A 20582-nucleotide genomic window follows, 5' to 3' on the forward strand; every position below is an offset into this window, starting at 1 on the left:
GTTCATCTCTCGAAAGTGTCTCTTGTGGTTCCATTTGGATTGCACTCCTTTGTTTTCTCATCTTCTTCTTATTTTTTTTTTTATTTGTAGAGTTGATTGAGTCTAGGCTTGGTGTTGTCTGCCTCCAGTTTTCAGCTGTGTTATTTTTAGGTCTTCGTGGGTTGGTATCAGCTATTATTTGTAATCCACTTTCGGATATGGGCAGCTTTGAAGTCTTGATTTGTTTGTTTTCTTAACAGGTGATAGTCTTGTTAACTGATCTCAGCAGGGGGCTTCCTTGAAACTGTATCCAGGAATGCTGTGGGTGTAACCTGAGACACTGAAGGTCTCTTCCACCAACTAATCTCACTGGGGGCAGGGTTTTTTCTCTCAGCTTCAGTAGGGGGAGGTGTATCTCAGATCTCCATGGAGACCTGAGTTACTGCCCCTCCTCCCCACTTCTTGTTTTCAGCTGTGTCTTGTTGTGCTGATTGGAGCTGGATAGATGTCCGGAGATCTCTGATCCGGAAGCACTTCAGCTCTGTTTTGTGAAAGGTTCAGTCCCTCCCCCAGCTATGGCCGCCTCCAGCACGAATGAGTCAGCTTTTTTATTTTGTTTCTTGCATACCTTAGTCCCTCACAGTCTGTCCCTCTCCCTGTCTTTTCCACTTGGGAGATAAGCTGGTCTTTTCAACCCACCTTGCTCCCTGGTCGCCAGGTAAGTGGCTGTGAGCAGTAGTTTCTGCTCTTTTTCCTCTGTGAAATCCTCTCTGGGCTCTCAGCCTCACCCCCTCCTTCCCTTCCTGTAAGCAGAGGAGATTCAGGCACTTTTTACCAGGATTATTGTGGCTTCCTCTTTGCTCCTTGGTTTTTGAGAGCTGTTCTTGCAGTTCAGTGTTGGTTTTTCATGCTGATTTTTTCTAAATTGATTTGTATTCCAGTTTGGTGTTGAGAGCTGGGTGTCTGTGCATCCGCCTACTCCGCTGCCATCTTCCAGTACTCTACTTCCAGTTCTTAAATGATATCTCCACATTATTTTGCTAGCGGCAATTATGTATGTAATTAACAACCCACTTCTATCCTCAATGACAAACACCAATGCATTAGTTATCCAGTTGACTTAGGTACTGTCTAGCTTTAGAGCTAAATAATCTACAAAGAGCACTTCAACTATTCATTTTGTTTAGTTTGTACAAAGTAGTATTAACAGGGTACTTTTAGACAGAGGTTTTATGTCTTTAGGACAAAATGAAGCAAATCATGAAACAATGCTGTTTATGTGGGGAAAAAAAATCTGCTACAAAGAGATTTGCTTTCCATCTAAGATTTTCTGTTTAATAATTACATTGTTTGGACATTTTCAAATTTCACATTTTAAATTACAAGATTTTTTATACCCAATAGAATAGGGTTAGCAGATAACGTGGTCTAAATAGAATCTAACTCTTTAATAGATAAGTTGAAAGCAAATTAGAATAAAAGTAAGGCTCATTCCACCGAAGGCCACCTTGCTATGACCTGCGTATACGATGAAGAAGGAGGCATATCTCCTATTAAGAAGCTTATAACCTAGTGGGAGTTTCAAGTACATAAATAAGTTACGTGTAGATGCAATCTGACATGTGTCATGAGTCACATGAGCACAGGACACTGGGTGTGACCACCTCTCCTTAGGAGAGTGGGCACAGGACAATCAGAGAAGGGGCTGCTATCACCCACCATTAAATGCTTTGTAGATAACAGAGGTCCTACAAGAGACACTGAATGGTTTCATCATGAGAGAAATGTAGATATAAATAACTCTAATAATCTCCAAATCTAAGGATAGGGCAGGCAACCTATATACCTATATAGCTTGGTCTGTGTTTTTATAATTATTTTCAAAAGCAGAGACCAAGAAAATAAAAACATGAGACAGTGTCTTGGAACAAGTGAATTGTGTTTCTCATAACAGACCTTTTGTTACAGTGTTTTTTCTATAAAACGAGTTTTAGTGACAGCAATATTTTGAGCCACCTGTCTTTAAATATATATGGAGATCATAGATAAAACTGCAAAATGAAACAGCTGACAGGCAGTGGTACTGTTTCTGGGTTTTGTCACCCTGCCCCCTTCCCTCCCAGCCAGCACCCCAACTCCCCTTCATACACACATATATGGCTGTCGTCTGTTTCTCAGTTAGGTTCTGTCTTCAGCTGTGACCTGAAGCCATCCTGGCCCACTAATCACCTGGTAGCAGTGACAGCTTACATGTGCCCAACTACACACTTTAAAAGCAGTTTAAAAATCTTCAAGCCACTTTAGTCACAAATACACTTCTATTAACATGCTAAAACTACAGAAATTCACAATGTTTTATAATGGAACCTTTTGTTCAAATTCTGTTTTATAAATTTTACCAAAGAAAAATGATCTTGAATGATCTTGTGTAATAGGACACATAAAGTGTGAGGATGATTAACCTTTCCTATCCCACAACAGGAGGGGGGATTAAAAGAAAGAACTACTAGTTTCAGAACTGAAGACTTTCTATATCTATAACTCAGTTCTCACAGCAGCGAGAAATGTTTTACAAATCCATGATTTAAGGAAGGGGTAGTCAACCTTTTTATACCTACCGCCCACTTTATATCTCTGTTAGCAGTAAAATTTTCTAACCGCCCACCAGTTCCACAATAATGGTGATTTTATAAAGTGGGAAAGTAACTTTACTTTATAAAATTTATAAAGCAGAGTTACAGCAAGTTAAAGCATATAATAATAATTACTTACCAAGTACTTTATGTCGGATTTTTGCTAAGTTTGACAGAATAAATCTTTATAAGACAACTTACTATAGTTAAATCTATCTTTTTATTTATACTTTGGTTGCTCCACTACCGCCCACCATGAAAGCTGGAACGCCCACTAGTGGGCGGTAGAGACCAGGTTGACTTTCACTGCTTCAGGGTTTGTTTACATTTAGACACCAAAACTAGTTTCTATTTTCTGCAAGATGTATTTTGATCAAGAAATGAGTAAAACTGATACATTTCTAAATTTGTCAATTTCTGTCACTACTGGCAAATCTTACATCCATATTTTTGTAATCCTCTTATTGGAAAACAACTATAATCAAGAAAAAAGATTGCACATAAACTAACAGATGATCATCCTGCACAACAAAGTGTAGGCCAAAGCAAATTTATAATCTTAGTCTTTATTCTCTTATTTTTATCACTTCGTATCATTTTGAGACTTCTTCTGCCAATGAAAACAAAGTTTCTGGGGGCCTTCCCAAGAAAACAGAATTGTTAGAAACACTACAATAAAATGCTGGATAATATTTTAAGCATATATTTGTTAATATATTTTTTTAAAAGTCAATTGAGGGACTAGTTCCCATTTCATCTATAGTAACAGAACACTAGTACCAATGATACATGCAGTTTAAATAAAAAGGGGCCCCACAATTATGAAGGAAATGTGGCTCGTTTCGAGCACTTTCCTTCAGAGGCCAGTCCAAACGCCCTTATGCCGAGATCGAAGTAAAGAGGGAAGGTAAGGAAGAACCCAAATCTCCTGACTTCACCAATGATGTCTGATGGCATCCTTCTCCCTAGGCTCCCCACCCTACTGTGGTCTCTCTGTCATGCTGTTTTTTTTTTTTAAATTAAAAAAAATTTTTTTAAATTCATTTTAGAGAGGAGAGAGAGAGAGGGAGGGAGAGAGAGAGAGAGAGAGAGGGTGGGGGGAGGAGTTGGAAGCATCAACTCCCATATGTGCCTTGACCAGGCAAGCCCAGGGTTTCGAACTGGCGACCTCAGCATTTCCAGGTTGACGCTTTATCCACTGCGCCACCACAGGTCAGGCTCTCTGTCATGCTTTGATGATGGGGAGGGATGTGAGCTTGGCAGTAGATGAAAAAAGAACAAGAGACAAAGTCCCTTCAGAGAAGGAATAATAGTTTTAAGTGGAAACAGTCTGTGAATAATGTACACAGTCTACATTAGTTTGTGGAAGCCAGTAACTTAGTGTTTTTGTTTTGTTTAGTTTTGCCTTTTTAAAATTTTATTTAGAAAATTTTAGTGTTTTTATGTTCACTGTTTTCCTAATTTATATACCAAATGTGGCCCTTCCAAGAACATAGGTGGTGATTCTTGTTTAACAGAAAGTAGAAATGTTAGATGAAAGCAGAGCAAGCCTTCAGAGCAGAGTCCAGAGAGTCTACTGACCACGTTCTAACTTGCTCAGCGAGCCGGCTTTGTACATACTATCTTCAGAAGGAGCCTCAGTCGTGAGTTTGGCCTTGCTGTGTGTCTGCTATCAGAGCTAAGTGTGGAATTTCCAGATTGCCTTTTCTTTTCATCTGCCAATACTGGCAGCTTGAAAATAAAATTTCTCATAAAATAAAAGGAATGATAAAATTAAATTTTCCATGGGAAAATTTTTCCAGAGTTAAAGATAGCAGAGTATACTCATCAAAGAAAGAAACTATAGATAGTCAACAGTTGTATGAAGACCAAGAGTGACTGACATGTGGCTTCAATTATCTGGATAATTACTTTATTTGGCCAGAAAGGTGTAGATCTGAACTATCATTTAATTAAGAAAAAATTTCAATTTTCTTTTAGATTTTAGACTCATAAAGAAACTACTGCACTGCTCAAATTATCCTCACTTGGTAGATGGTAGAGATGGCGGTGAGGCAAAATCCTAGCTGGCATAAAGCTGACGTCAATTTAGCTCTGTATTATATATATTATTTACTTAGGAAAAAGTAAAAAAAAAAAAAGAAGCATCAATGGCTACTGAGCTCTATAGGTGAGGCACACTAACACAGTGTCACTTTTGTCCCAATCTCAGCCCCAAAATTCAGAGGAAAGGCTAATGGGTGCTTAGGTCTGGGAGAAGGTCTGCTGGCTCAGCTTGTCTCAGGGTGCAACCTGGACCAAACCACTGTGGTCTGGGCTTGGCTCCGTGTTATATTCTATGAAGGGTTCATTTTACCTTTAAAAGACAATCTGCACCTTTCCACTGGCCCTTCTCAAGAAACCTTTTTGTTTAATCTAATATTACATGCATTGGGAATAAGGGGCATGCAGGTGGCAAGGGACAGGTGCAGGGGAGGCACTGGTAATCAACATGCCTCTATAATAAAATACATCATTCATTTCTATTATTGGCATTTGATAGGAGGAAAAAGAAATTTGATTTATGTGTCTCTTGAACAAAGCACAGAAATGGTATAGTTAATGGAATAATGCTTAGAAAATTTCACTGTGAAGAAAAGTGATTACAAATCAACACGCTCAGTTTAGCAAGTGTGTTTGTCATTGCATGTGTTTAACGCCCTGTACCAGTCACTGCTGCAGATCCCAGTGGACTGGGCAAAGGACCCTGTTTTCCATGAGTTCATAGCCTCAGAGGAGAGAGATGACACGTCTGTGTTCCGGACAATAAGCACTTGGCTATGGGCCTTGGTGTCTTTGCTCAGGCTGTGCCTTTGTTTGGAAGGCTCTTTCTTAATTTACTATCTGGAAATTTTTTCTTTTAAAGTATCTTATTTATTTATTTATTTATTATTATTATTATTATTTTTTTTACAGAGACAGAGAGAGAGTCAGAGAGAGGGATAGATAGGGACAGACAGACAGGAACGGAGAGATGAGAAGCATCAATTATCAGTTTTTTGTTGCGACACCTTAGTTGTTCATTGATTGCTTTCTCATATGTGCCTTGACCGTGGGCCTTCAGCAGACTGAGTAACCCCTTGCTGGAGCCAGCGACCTTGGGTCCAAGCTGGTGAGCTTTTGCTCAAACCAGATGAGCCCGCACTCAAGTTGGTGACCTCGGGGTCTCGAACCTGGGTCCTCTGCATCCCAGTTCGACACTCTATCCACTTCGCCACCACCTGGTCAGGCTATCTGGAAATTTTTTAACTATCCTTCAAGGCTCAGTTCAAAGGTCTCTTCTTTGGTAGGTTTTCTAGAGTTCTCCTAAGAGAAAATTTCCTGTTTTTCTTTTCTAAGGACCTGCTAGGAACACCCTAATTTGTCTGTGAATTCAGGTTTGGCCATCTCCCAAGCCTGGGCTCTGAAGTGCTACTCATTATTCATCTTAATGTTACCGTACTATGGCCCAGTGCCTGAAAAACGGTAGGTGCTTCACAAATCCTGACTGAGGTGAGTAAGTAACTGCTCTGTAAGGCAGAAAGCGCTAAGTATCATATAAGAAATATAGATTCTGAGAAGTGTTACGGAGGTTCTGTGCAGGGAAAGGATGACTTTCAGCTTGGGGCAGGACAAGCTGGTCAGCAGAGATCAGGGAGCAGACCTTTGGAAACAGACCTTGAAGGATGAATGGCACTAGGAAGCAAGGGAAATGGGATTCCTACAGCAGAGACATGAGTGTTGCCTCTATGACAAATATATGCAATTGAATTGTTAGCAATCACACAAAACCTCACTGGCCCACATTAGAATTGCCTTTCAAGGATTGCTTTTGATGTGACACACTTGCCTAATGAAACTATCACTACTCAAAATTTTCTTTTAGAATTGTCTTCAGACATTTTTACTGAAACATACACAGAAAAGAAATCACTCCTGCTTTTGTATTTTGCTCCTTTTGACTAAAAAGAATATAATTAGGGTTAATTTCTCTTCAAAGAGGGTCTCAATGGCTTTTGGCCATTTGAAAAGGTAACATTCATTTTTAAAGAAAGATTTGCTACCACTTAGTAGCCTAAAAAAAGGATGAGCCAGAGGCTCTCTCTGTCACTGCCTTTTCTCACTGGGGAGGGACAGGGAGATGGATGAAGTCACTGAAGTATGAAGCTGGTGACTGGGAGGCCCATTCCCCAGGGAGTGAGCGGTGGGCCCTGGGGAGTAGAGGCTAAGAAGTTGGACCCTGGAGCACAACACCCTAGCAGTGAATAAGAACCCAGTGTGCTGTATGGGGCTCCAATCTGGGCTGGACTGACAGCGAGTTCACTCAGGGTGCCCTCCTGTCCCGGCGCCCCAGCCCTGCTCTGGAAGTCCCTTAGCTTACACCCTTAAACCACAGTCTCCTCATTTTCCTAAGAGGGGGTGGGGGACAGCGTGGGCAACAGGGTGCCCCCAGTTACTCCACTGCTTTCAGGGTGACATAGTAAAAAATTCTACATAAGCACACCTTAATTAAAAGTATTTCTGAGAAAAAAAATATACTTCTGAGGTGATGGTTTAAATAAATCAGGAATGTATATTAACTTGCTGGCCTTCAGGTTTAGAGAGTTCACATTCTTGGTTATGAAAAAGTTCTGGCAAATAAAATAATCTTGATTGTTCAAGGAAGCAGTTTAAAAAGCAACTACTGTTTTGATTTAGGGAGAAAAAAAGATTGAAATACTCTAAAATATATTTACTCAGCCTTATCAACTAGCAATAAAATGCAAAGGTATTTATGAGACAATAAAAAGAGCTCCAAATATGAAAAGCTTATTTAGGGCTATACAGTACAGCTAACTCTAAACTATTGTATATAAAACTGTAGTAGATATTTATTCTTAACCTACACTTATTCTAATGAAGATATAGCACAGGTAAAAAGAAAATTATCCCAAAACTTCAAAAGGCAGACTTCGAAGTTATAGGCAGGAATCTATCAAATCAGACAACTGGTCAATAAATAACCAAGAGATCATTACATAAAACCTTCTCACTTCTGAATTCTATAAACCTGCATCTACCTCTAATCCTTGAGAAACTGCTTTCTAAAGATGGTGGTAGCCTATTCCTATCTTTATTCTCCCCTAAATTGTCACAGTGACAGTGGTAGCCAGCCTATCTTCCTTGGAGCTCTGAGACCCTGGACTCTAGTTCTCTTATCTCCTTGACTGATTTACACCGTTCTCTAAATAATAGCATCCCCCAAGCTTTTGTCCTCTATCGTATTCTCTTTTTTCCCTCTTCTCATGTATTTAACTATTGTCTGTAGGTGCCCCCTCCAGTGGTTTTCAGACCTGCATTTTACCTGCTTGCTCCCGCTAGCCATCTCCAGCGCTTCCCAGAAACAATGTGGTGAGCTCAGGACTTTTTTCTTGTTCCTCTATTAACCCCTCCTGTTGATTTTCTGATTTTCACTGATGTTATTATGATTCTCCCACACTTCCAGCTTTGGAACTTTGTGTTTAGAGTTAATATCTCTCTCTGCCTTCTTCCTTTTGTCCTCCAACTCAGTGTCCACTCCTCTCTTTCTTTGCATTGTCACACTCTATGTCACATACTAACTACCCCACTCCTGGCTGTCTACTAGTCTCCTATCATGTACCAGGGCCTTTTATCTTTTCCCTTTTCTATCTGTCTTGCTTTTTTTTTTTACTGTGTGTAACTTTCTCCTTAAAAACCTGTGAGGAAGGGAGAAAATCCTGTATACCCCATAAAAATATCTTCTCAGGATGACACATAAGGACAAAGGCAGATTTAACGATGGGCGCACTAGACGCAAGCCCTAGGCCCTGACTTCTGAAGGGCCCCACAAAACCCCAACTTTATACTTTTTTCCTAATGACACCAAGTTTGGTTTTGTATGTGCAATTTTAATATTAATAGCACATAATATTTTTTATTTATTTAAAAATATGGTTAACGTGTATTTTTTTCCTCCTTGTCTCTCTTTTATAAGAGGCCCAATATTTTCTTCTGTGCCTGGGGCCTCAACCGACCTTAATCCACCTCTGTGTAAGGATTACGCATTTTACACATCTGGCTCCATTTTACGCATCTGCCTCACCTCTTGCCTTCTTCAGCTCCGTGAAACTATCAGCTCTCCTCTCAAAGTAATAGCATGTCTTGTGTGCCTGTGCTGATTTCTGCTAAGAATTGCCCTTTCCGTACAGTCTGCCTCCGTACAGTCCCACTCCTCCTTCAGGCTCAGATCAAAAGTCAGCTGCTTTGTTGCCCTTCTTGCCCACCCAGGAGTCTAATTAACAAGGTTTACTTTCCACACAGGCTTGTACTGTTATTATTTTTGCTTCATAATTAAAACTTGCTGTTTGACGGCAGAAACTGTAGCGTAAATACAATGCTTGATGTGTGCTTTGTATTATATATGGCAGGCAGCAATGAACAGTTATTCAATAAATGGATGAGGAAAAAATAATGATTTTCCTTGAGTCTCCTTCAACTTGGACTCCTTTAGTCCAAGTTGAATGTATGAGGGCTTTTCAAACTCTAACGTGCATATAAAACACAGGGGAAATCTTATTAAAAGGCAGGTTCTCATTCAGTAGGCCTGGGGTGGGGCCTGAGATTCTGCATTCCTAACAAGTTCCCTGATTGCTGCAGGCCCAAGAACCTCACTACAACACAGGACTGGGTGTCTCCCCACATCTTCCTGGTCTATGCTATTCATCATGCTTTGTGCTTACCTCTAGCATGCTATTCTCCCCATTCTATCATGTTACATTGCTTATAGTTTTAGCTAGGATAAGTTGCAGTGGACAGGAACTGTGTCTCCTGAGTCATCAACCATCTTTGTATTCTCAGCACCTTGCTCAGAATAGGGGGGTAGCAGGTACCTAAGAAATGTTTAGTTAGGTATCCTCTTTCAGGCTGAACTCATTGCCATTTACAACCTAAGTTCATTATCTGTGCATTTGGAGCTCATTTGTTACTCAATGATGCTTCCTAATCCTGCAGCAGCTAAAACCCCAAGAGCAAGTAAGACTGCTGATGTGGTCAGTTACCCTGGAGAGAGCCACTCTCCACAGCCACAGAGATCTAACAAGCTGCTGATCCAGCCGCCAGCACATGGTCCGAGGCTCATCCGTTCACTTTCATGATTACACCTAATGTGCAGGTTTGGGACAACTTGAAACTAATGTGCGTAAAAAGCCTTTTCTTAACAAGAGCACAAATAAGTATTAAGTTTCTTTCTTTAAAAATGCATAAAATAATTCTGTTTAAAGATTAAATGGAAATTTAGATGAGAAAGATTGAATATTTGCTTGTAAAATCAAGATGAAGCCAGAAAGGTCAGAAATCTTGAAAACTGAAAGGTATACATATTTAATAACATGCTACACAGCATACACCCTCTGGCTGAATTCTAATTTGATTACAAGCAAACTGTTAAATTTCCCCTTTGTAAATGGATATTTGATCTTTACGTTGATAAATGGGCTGAAAAGCAATACCTACCTGGGGGAAAAGCAGTGATCATAAAGTCTCTTGCTTTGGGAAAGATAAAACCCCACCTTGTGTAAAACTGTAACCATTTCCAACTATTTGCATTTTCTGGAGTTTCTAGGGGAGGTTAAGATGGATGAATTGGTTATGGGATAACTTATATATATTTTTATATCCACATTATTAACAGAAATAATGACATTATCATTACATAAGATTTATACACATTCATCGGTGGATAGCTTTATTCTGCTTTAAAAATATTAATTATATCATAGTTGTTCTCAAAGCTAAAGTAATTTGGAAAGACACACAAAACAACAAAATTCTGTGAAGTTTAATGCCAGAAAGTTAAGAAAACAACCACATTTTATCCTATTTATAAAATTCTTTTCTTTTTTTTTGTATTTTTCCGAAGCTGGAAACGGGGAGGCAGTCAGACAGACATCCGCATGCACCCGACCAGGATCCACCCGGCATGCCCACCAGGGGCGATACTCTGCCCATCTTGGGGCATTGCTCTGCCGCAATCAGAGCCATTTTAGTGCCTGAGCAGAGGCCACAGAGCCATCCTCAGCGCCTGGGCAAACTTTTGCTCCAGTGGAGCCGTGGCTGCGGGAGGGGAAGAGAGAGACAGAGAGGAAGGAGAGGGGGAGGGGTGAAGAAGCAGATGGGCACTTCTCCTGTGTGCCCTGGCTGGGAATCGAACCCAGGACTCCTGCACACCAGGCCGATGCTCTACCACTGAGCCAACCAGCCGACCCTTACCATTTTCTACATGCATACTTTTTACATAGTTGTGATCAGTGAGCAAATAGTGAAATAATTTTCATTTCTTTTGCCTTCCCAAATGCCATTTGTTTGGATAATTCTAAGAGCTCTGTACCTCTTCTTTGCAAGAAAGCTGTGATTCTGCCTGACCAGGAGGTGGTACAGTAGATAGAGCATTGGCCTAGAACACTGAGGACCCAGGTTTGAAACCCCGAGGTTGCCGGCTTGAGTGTGGGATCATTGATGTGACCCCATGTTTGCTGGCTTGAACCTAAGCTCATGAGCTTGAGCGAGGGGTCACTGACTTGGCTGAACTCCCCAGGTCAAGACACATATGAGAAAGCAATCAATGAACAACTAAAGTGCCACAACTACAAGTTGATGTTTCTCATCTCTTTCCCTTCCTGTCTGTCCCCCCCTCCCGCCCTCTCCTTCACTAAAAATAATAAAAAGTGAAGTAGATGTTTTGCTTTATAATGATTACGATTTTGAATGAAATTTTCCAGTAGTGTGATATGTGCTTAATAAATAATAGCTGTCATCTTTATTATGACAATCTATACAGCGCAATGCATGCTCTAAGTATCATATTTTGCATAAATGTAACATTTATATTTCATAACATGTTTTTTTCAAATGTGGAATGTGACCTATTTAGGTCACGAATTTAGTAGGTATCAGCTAGAATTTTATAGAAAATGAATAAAATGGAAAATATCTGAATGCATATCATATAGTAAGAAAAAGTATTGTTTTGTGAAACTTATTTTAGTATTGTGGGTAGGGTGTGTGTGTGTGTAAAATGTATTTTTACTATGGGTTGCCTTAAGAAAGTTTGAAAGTCATTGTTACAAGGCATATATATTCCTAAACACATATATTCACTCTAGAACAGTGGTTCTCAACCTTTCTAATGCCGTGACCCCGCAATACAGTTCCTCATGTTGCGGTGACCCCAAACCAAAAAATAATTTTGGTGGCTACTTTATAACTGTAATTTTGCTACAGTTATGATTTGGAATGTAAATACCTGATATGCATTATGTATTTTCTGATGGCTTTAGGCGACCCCTGTATTTTGGTCATTCGACCCCTGCCGGGGTCGCGACCCACAGGTTGAGAACTGCTGCTCTAGAACAAAGCAAAACAACTACATTTATTTTTCTATAATTAATCAGTTATTTTTTACATTCAAAACACAATTACTCAGCTTTTCACATTGAATTAAAGTTATTCAAACCATTTAAAAGTAATTTTCTGGGTGGGACATAAAAATGAGACTTAGAGACATGCACAAGAGTGTGGTGGTTACGGGGTGGAGAGGGAAGGAGGGAGAGGGGAAGGGGAGGGGGAGGGGCGCAAAGAAAACTAGATAGAAGGTGATGGAGGAAAATCTGACTTTGGGTGATGGGTATGCAACATAATTGAATGACAAGATAACCTGGACATGTTTTCTTTGAATATATGTACTCTGATTTATTGATGTCACCCCATTAAAATTAATAAAAATTGACTTATATAAAAAAGTAATTTTCTGTTCATTTTTCAGGGTACCATTAGAGAGTTAATAGGCTAGTATTTGTTGACATGATTATTTTCAACAAATGGGTTCTTATTCCTTTTCTATTTATCAACCACGAAATAATAAGGCATCCAAGGACTTTTGATGTTTAGTTTCATATTCTCTCATGATGACCTATCTTCATGGCAAACGTGACAATTCCCCTTTATGACAAACTGAACTATTACAAAAGAGCATCTCATTGGAAGTGTATGAAAAATAATTTCAATTAATCTTTTTTTTTTTTTTTTTTTTTTTTGTATTTTTCTGAAGTGAGAAGCAGGGAGGCAGAGAGACAGATTCCCACATGCGCCCGACTGGGATCCACCCGGCAAGCCCACCAGGAAGCGATGCTCTGCCCATCTGGGGCATTGCTCCATCACAACAGGAGCTATTCTAGTGCCTGAGGCAGAGGTCATGGAGCCATCCTCAGCTCCCAGGCCAACTTTGCTCCAATGGAGCCTTGACTGCTGGAGGGGAAGAAAGAGACAGAGAGAAAGGAGAGGGGGAAGGGTGGAGAAGCAGATGGGCGCTTTTCCTGTGTGCCCTGGCTGGGAATCAAACCCAGGACATCCACATGCCGGGCCAATGCTCTACCACTGAGCCAAGTGGCCAGGGCGAATTTCAATTAATCTTTATAAACACCCACCAACATCCACACATACCCTTCTGTATTAAAACTCTTCTTTCAGAAATCATAATATTGTGAGCAGAAGAAAAATAATCAACTTTGTTATTATATACTGCATGTACATTTCAGGTATGAAAAAAACAGGAAGAGTTGAAAATAAAAAGAAGTATCAGTCTTTAGAGGTCAAGATTAACATTCTACAAGTGTTGAGGAACAAATGCGAAAGTCCCAAACTCCCTTGAAAAATCATAAATTCTGCCTTTGTATGTAACCCCATCTACTGATCTTAACATTTAGAACAAGATTAGGTCATGAAGTATGGCTCTCAGGAGAGTGTGGGTTCTACCCTTGAACAGAATTCATAAATATGCCATTTCATCTCAGCGTTTACTCCAGTTAGACTATCCACTGTGACCATTAAATAGTAACATTCATTTCTAACAGAAAAAATTTTTCATGAGAAGCATTTCCTAAATAAGTGTACTGTATATTCTTAAAAGGTCAAAAAGATTCTAAAAGATCCTTAAATCACAACTTAGCTCAAACTGTTTACTGAGTATTTCTTCCGTGCCAGGTCCTAGGTTAGGGGCTAGAGATGGACAGGAGTTTCCAGTGGAATGAGAGAGCTTCAAAAGTACACAAAAAATGACAATTCTAATGCTAAGAGCTATAACTGAGGTACAACACAACAATGAAGGTGGTATAGAGGGAGGGCCACCCATTCTGGGAGGAGAGCTTATGGAGACCAATGGAAGCTTCCTAAAGAAGTGATGTTGAAGCTGAGTTTTGGAGAAGAGGGAGAGGGGACTTCTCCCAGGGAACTCAGGTCACATAGTAATATACATCTTTGGGACATTGCAGTAATGGCTGAACCATATGAAATTTGCATTTTTTTTTTTTTTTTTTACAGAGACAGAGAGAGAGTCAGAGAGAGGGATAGACAGGGACAGACAGACAGAAACGGAGAGATAGAAGCATCAATCATTAGTTTTTCTTTGCGCATTGCAACACCTTAGTTGTTCATTGATTGCTTTCTCATATGTGCCTTGACCGTGGGCCTTCAGCTGACTGAGTAACCCTTTGCTGGAGCCAGCGACCTTGGGTCTAAGCTGGTGAGCTTTTGCTCAAACCAGATGAGTGCGCGCTCAAACTGGCGACCTTGGAGTCTTGAACCTGGGTCCTCGGCATCCCAGTCTGATGCTCTATCCATTGCGCCACCACCTGGTCAGGCGAAATTTGCATATTTTGAAACAACTACAATTCAATTTGGTTCAACCTAAGCATTGCAGGTGCTCAGGATTCCATGAGTAGTCTGGTTGTGTTGGGATGCAGTAAGACAGGGAAAGTAAGAGAGAAGGCTGAAGAAGAGGGCAAAGGTCAGATCAGCATCTCCTGTGGAAATTAAAGTGGGAACAAACACAGCCTGGGATTTTAATTTAGGATTGGAATATAATGCAAAGTACTAGAATTGCTTAAGTATGCAAAAAGATTATTCAATAAACTTTAAAAAAAACAAAGAGAAAGCAAAAACATTAAAAAACATTCATAATGCTACCTTAGAATTAATAACAATTTCAAATCTTGTTTTCTTCTATTTTTATCACATTGTTTCTTGATTTATATGTTGTTTTAGCACTCATAAACTTTTGCACTTTATCACTAAACTGACTAGTAAATTATTTCCCATGTAATTGTCATGTTATTATTTTTTTAATGAGAAAGAGAAAGAGAGAGAGAAAGAGAGAGAGAGAGAGGAAGGAAGAGAGATGAGAAGCATCAACTCATAGTTGCTGCACTTTAGTTGTTCATTGATTGCTTTCTCAAATGTACCTGACTGGGAGGCACAGGGGAGCTAGTGACCTTGGGTTCAAGTCAGCGACCTTGAGTTTAAGCCAGCAACCTTGAGCTTAAGCCAGTGACCTTGAGCTTCAAGCCAATGAACTTTGGGCTCAAGCCAGCAACTTTGGTATCATTTTGATGATCCCATGCTCAAGCTGGTAACCTCGTGGTCAAGCTGACAAGACTGCATTCAAGCCGGTGACCTCGGGGTTCAAACCTGGGACTTCAGTGTCCCAGACTGAAGCTTTATCCACTGTGTCACCACCAGTCAGACTGTCATATGTTATTTTTAATAGCTGTCAAGTGCTCTTGCCATAGATAACTTTATCACTTTCTTGTGTGTCATGTAGGCAGTTTCCAGATTTTTTTTATGACAAATGACACTTCATAAACCGTTTCTATATGTATATTTTATCTCCTGTTTTCCTTGAGGTAAATTCTAAAGTGTGAGATTACAGGGCTACTTGGAATGACTATTTTGTGGTGTTTTGTTACTCAGGTGGAAGAGGGCTTGGTACTCACTGTTTTGCTCCAAGTAAGGCCTGTGGTGTGGTGCTCCTTGATGTATGCTTGAAGCTCGCTCCAAATGTTCAAATATGACTTCACCCAATCCACATGGCATAGATCACTTTGTTATAAAAGAGAGTGGAAGAGAATGGAATTAGGATCTAAAATCAGATTTAAAAGAAATTAGAGAGGCACATGGTAATCAGTCACTAAGGCTGGATGACTCTGGAACAATGGTTCAGTCACCATGAGCTGATTCCAAGGAGAACCCTGAAGGAAAGGAGACGCAGGTCTCTCCTGAGGGGGCCAAGTGCCGTAAGCTGCAGGTGTGGAGCAGACAGGAGCTCGGAGGGGGACCCCACAGAACCAAGCCAATGCAGGTCATGTGTCCTCATGTCACCTCTAATGGGAAGGTGACTGTGGAGAGGTGACCCTTTCTTTCTGTACTGCTTCTAGTGCTAAATAAAAAACAATGTGCTTTCAGGAAGGAGAATGATATTGAAAAGAGAAAGAGTCTTTTGGTTTGTTTTCTAATAATTTGGTTGAGTTATTTGGTTGAAGTATAACCAAACTAGATAATTTTAGTCTGGGAAGGAAGTTATTGTTATGTGATTTTCCTACAAATGAGTATCAATCATTAAACACTTTTAAAGGTAACAATCACTTAAATTACCCTAATTTGATATTCATATCGGCAATGTAAGCTAGGCAAGGTATTACTAGTATTTTTATTCTAATTTTACTGAACCAAGATATAATAAATGCTTACCTTTCTCAACAAGATTAACATACTGGATGGACCATTAGGAATATTAAACTCGTAGATAAGCAAAAATAGTTGCATTTCACAAATTTTTTTTTCACTCTGAATGAAGTAGGGATGAATGAGAAAATGATGAAATAATTTCACTTAATCATGAACCTGGGCCATTAATCTGAAGGTAATCACAGAAGGAAATCTCTATTACTAAAGCTCTTATCAATAATGACTTTTCCCTGGACATATTTTATTCTGTTCTCCTTGAAAAGCATGTTTCAAATCCCATTGTATGAAGTCGTGCCATTTAAGAGAAGTGAAATGGGAACTGAAGCCATAATTAATCTACCTGTAAAAGAGGAAAACTGTCACTGTGGTTTTGTTCTACATTTTTTTTTTTTTTTTGTATTTTTCCGAAGCTGGAAATGGGGAGAGACAGTCAGACAGACTCCCACATGCGCCTGACCGGGATCCACCCAGCACGCCAACCAGGGGGCGACGCTCTGCCCCTCCGGGGCGTCGCTCTGTTGTGACCAGAGCAACTCTAGCGCCTGGGGCAGAGGCCAAGGAGCCATCCCCAGCGCCCGGGCCATCTTTGCTCCAATGGAGCCTCGGCTGCAGGAGGGGAAGAGAGAGACAGAGAGGAAGGAGAGGGGGAGGGGTGGAGAAGCAGATGGGTGCCTCTCCTGTGTGCCCTGGCCGGGAATCGAACCCGGGACCTCTGCACGCCAGGCCGACGCTTACCACTGAGCAAACCAGCCAGGGCCTTGTTCTACATTTTCAGATTAACTGATTATATTAATCAAATTTGTGAAAAATCTGATTTTCACTTTTGTAAAGCCAGTATCCATGGCCACCATCACAGCCGCCTGGCCCATGCAAGTTTGCATTGGATTCGGATAGACGGTAATGAAACAACAGAGCCAAGAACTGGTGGGCCATCACCTTTAATCCTAGCTTGCACCTGGCGGGCAAGTACAACACACACTGGGCTCCAAAACCCACTCATTCAGTGCTTATAAAGCTACTGACTTATCTGAGTTTTCTAGAATCAAAGATTCTTACCTCACCAGCCTTATTCACCTCTGTTACCATCTGCTTCTCTCTGCACAAACTCTGCACAAACTGGCTGCTCCTTCAGCACTATGCCATCTTGGCTGCCTCTCCTTTCCTCCACGTGGCCTTTCTCTGCTCTCTCTCTAATGCTAATCTCAGGAACCAAGAGAGAGAGAGCAAGCTCCCGGTCTGCCCCACTTTATAGTGTAGAAATCCAAACCTTTAATCCAATATACAAACAAGGAAGTCTCTGATACAAAGTCACTTATCTTGGGCATGATGGGATTCCTCATGAGAGTGCACCACCCCACATAATGCAATCAGTCAAGGGTGTGGGGAAAAGCTTAGTCTTAAAACTAAGCCTTAGGCTAAAATGACCCGAACTGCTTACAGCCTGTCCCCCACACCCAATGCAAACTATAAGCGAGCAAACATATAAATCATATTTACAAACTGATTTGACCAACAACTTTCTTGTACTTTCACAGTCAAAACCCAAAAGGCTAAGTATAGCTCCATATGTCTCTCACATCAGCTTCCTTATCCTATGGGCTTTGTGAGAGTCTTAGTATAGTGCCCTGCACATAGGAGGCAATATATACAACAGCTATTGTTAGAGCACTAAAATCATTTCAAAATAATGTTCACGGCCCTGGCCGGTTGGCTCAGTGGTAGAGTGTCGGCCTGGTGTGCAGGAGTCCTAGGTTCGATTCCTGGCCAGGGCACACAGGAGAAGTGCCCATCTGCTTCTCCACCCCTCCCCCTCTCCTTCCTCTCTGTCTCTCTCTTCCTCTCCCACAGTGAGGCTCCATTGGAGCAAAGATGGCCCAGGCACTGAGGATGGCTCTGTGGCCTCTGCCTCAGGTGCTAGAATGGCTCTGGATGCAACTGAGTGATGCCCAAGAGGGGCAGAGCATCGCCCCCTGGTGGGCATGCCGGGTGGATCCTGGTCGGGTGCATGTGGGAGTCTGTCTAACTGCCTCCCCGTTTCCAGCTTTTGGAAAAAAAAAATGTTCACACATATGCAAATATGTATGTACATGTTACACACAACACACATCTATGGATGTTCTAGAAATAACAGGCTGCATGTTCAATATACCTTCTATTTAAAATGTTTTACAAACATTGAAGTCCAAACATGTATAAGCAAATTAACTTTGCTTTTAACTATTACAGTGTGATTGTGACTTGAAGAAAGTTCTAACAAAACTTGAAACAAGAAATAACAATATTATGTCTTCTAGCCTGAAGTCAGTCTCTACAAGACCACGCGTTGAGCATGACCCAACGATGACACATTAGGAGCTGCAGACCCATCTTCTGTTTTCATTTACCTTGGAAGAAGTTGTGGGAGGGCTTGTGAGTTTAATGATTATGACTCAGAGAGGTCATTTCTCCATAGGTCAAAACAATTGACTTTATTCATTTACTGAAACAGAGACCACCAGTTAAGCCAGTTAAGTGGCTTACCAGTTAAGCCCGTCGTAAGTGTTGCAAAGATGCAGAGTCCACTGCCCGCAGCACTTCTGTTTAAACCACAAAGAAGCCTGACTCAACTCCTCTACGCATGAGCCTGTCTGCAGGTAGGCAGCAATGAGTGGCAAAGAACTGCAACCTCCTTTAGGAGCACTGGGTCCAAAAAGTGAAGGCACAGCGTGCTTGGGTGCCCCCATCAATGGGTGTTCCCTGAGTGGTGTGCAGTATTCTGCTGCTGTGACGTGACCACTTCTGAGAGTTTGACCAGTGACTTGGGTCTGGTTTGGCTACTTCCGGAGGTGAAGTCAATGCATCCACCCCTCTGACTGCATTTCTCTGGCATACGACACAGTCTTCAGGTGGTCCATTAAGGGTAACTGAGTTGTCCTTGATGCTGCCAGAAGTATGTTTGCTACTCAGTAGCTGACATCGAAGGGCAAACACTTGGCTCTAGTTGCACGTGTACAAAAAAGTGAAAAACCGCAACCCTCCTGGCTATGCTACCACCTAGAGAGAATCACTCATACCCATGGCCCCAACATACTCTCAGGCAGAAACTGGGAGGAGGCCAGGAGCTGAAACCTGGGATAAAAACAAAAATGGCTTCTGAGGGTGCTCTGCAAAAAGGCAGAGACCTAGGTGGTGCCGACGACGTCCAGTCCTGACAAAAGGACGAGGTACGGGAGATCTTTTATGATGTGGGAGTCACCGTGGGTGTAGGTTCATGCCAACACAATTTTCATGCCCGGCTTTTGTAACACAATTTATTCCTGAACTGTTACTTTTATGGGAGAAGAGCAGGGTGTTTTGCATTTTTGATATCATTTCTCATTCCTATCCTACAATTCTATAGTCTCTCATACACCATGGCAACATCTGGAATCGCTCATTGGGCACTGTGGCCTCAACCACAGTTTTCTGGGTGCAGGAAGTCTGTTACTAGGTATAATTAATTATTTTATTCGAAGTTCCCTTAGGATGAAAGAGGAGAAAGGCATCCGTAAGTCTCTCAAAGCTGCCTTTCTTAAAAGTTACAAGACCTCTTTTGCTAACATGGAATACATAAACTGTACAAAGAGGCAGCACTGTTGGTTAGGAGACATTCTCCTGGATATTCTCAGTGCAGGTATGTCTCCATTTGGTCCCATTTTCAATTTTAACCCTAGTTTAGGTCTCTCTGAGATCAATGATTTGGGCTATAGAAAGCAATGGTTTTAAAATTTAAAACCTGGTTCTCTAGGCAAACCCCTTGGTTCAGACTCATCTGTACTACCAACAGCCCTCTGAGTGGTTGCTATTCTCAGAGATGTCTCTCTCTTCACCCCAACTGTATTTCATCTTAATGCAGTCTCTGGTTTCCCTCTCCTTGGCCTGGTTTATTGTCTTATCTTATTTCCACTCTTCATTCATTCTTCATTTGCTGATTCCTCTTTTCTTCTCTGCTCACTCACCGTTTTTTTTTTTTTCTTTTTACCAGAGAAAGAAACAGAAAGAGAGAGGAAGGGAGAGAGATGAGAAGCATCAACTCTTAGTTGTAACACTTTAGCTGTTCGTTGATTGCTTCTCATACATGCCTTGACTGGGGGCTGTAGCCAAGCCAGTGACTCCTTCCTTGCTCAAGCCAGCAACCTTGGGCTCAAGACAGCGATCATGAGATCATGTTAATGATCCCATACTTAAGCTGGTGACCCTGCACTCAAGCTGGATGAGACTGCACTCAAGCCAGCAACCCTGGGGTTTCAAACCTGGGATGATGCTCTATCACTGTGCCATCACCGGTCAGGCTCATTCACCTTATTTTGATCACCACTATTTTGATCAATGTAAGAGTTTTGTGACCATATAGGGCTC

General features: G+C 41.1%; 1 protein-coding gene across 1 annotated transcript in view; it reads right to left on the reverse strand.

Annotated features, from left to right (window-relative positions):
• CAP2 (cyclase associated actin cytoskeleton regulatory protein 2) overlaps positions 1-20582 on the reverse strand; it is a 191314-nt gene that overhangs the window by 25294 nt on the left and 145438 nt on the right. Inside the window, exon 7 of the mRNA XM_066268320.1 lies at positions 15455-15560. Within this exon, the coding sequence (XP_066124417.1) occupies positions 15455-15560 (106 nt within the window). The remainder of the gene's footprint in view (positions 1-15454; positions 15561-20582) is intronic.

The sequence above is a fragment of the Saccopteryx bilineata genome, chromosome 3 (genome assembly GCF_036850765.1).
Source record: "Saccopteryx bilineata isolate mSacBil1 chromosome 3, mSacBil1_pri_phased_curated, whole genome shotgun sequence".
Lineage (NCBI taxonomy): Eukaryota > Metazoa > Chordata > Mammalia > Chiroptera > Emballonuridae > Saccopteryx > Saccopteryx bilineata.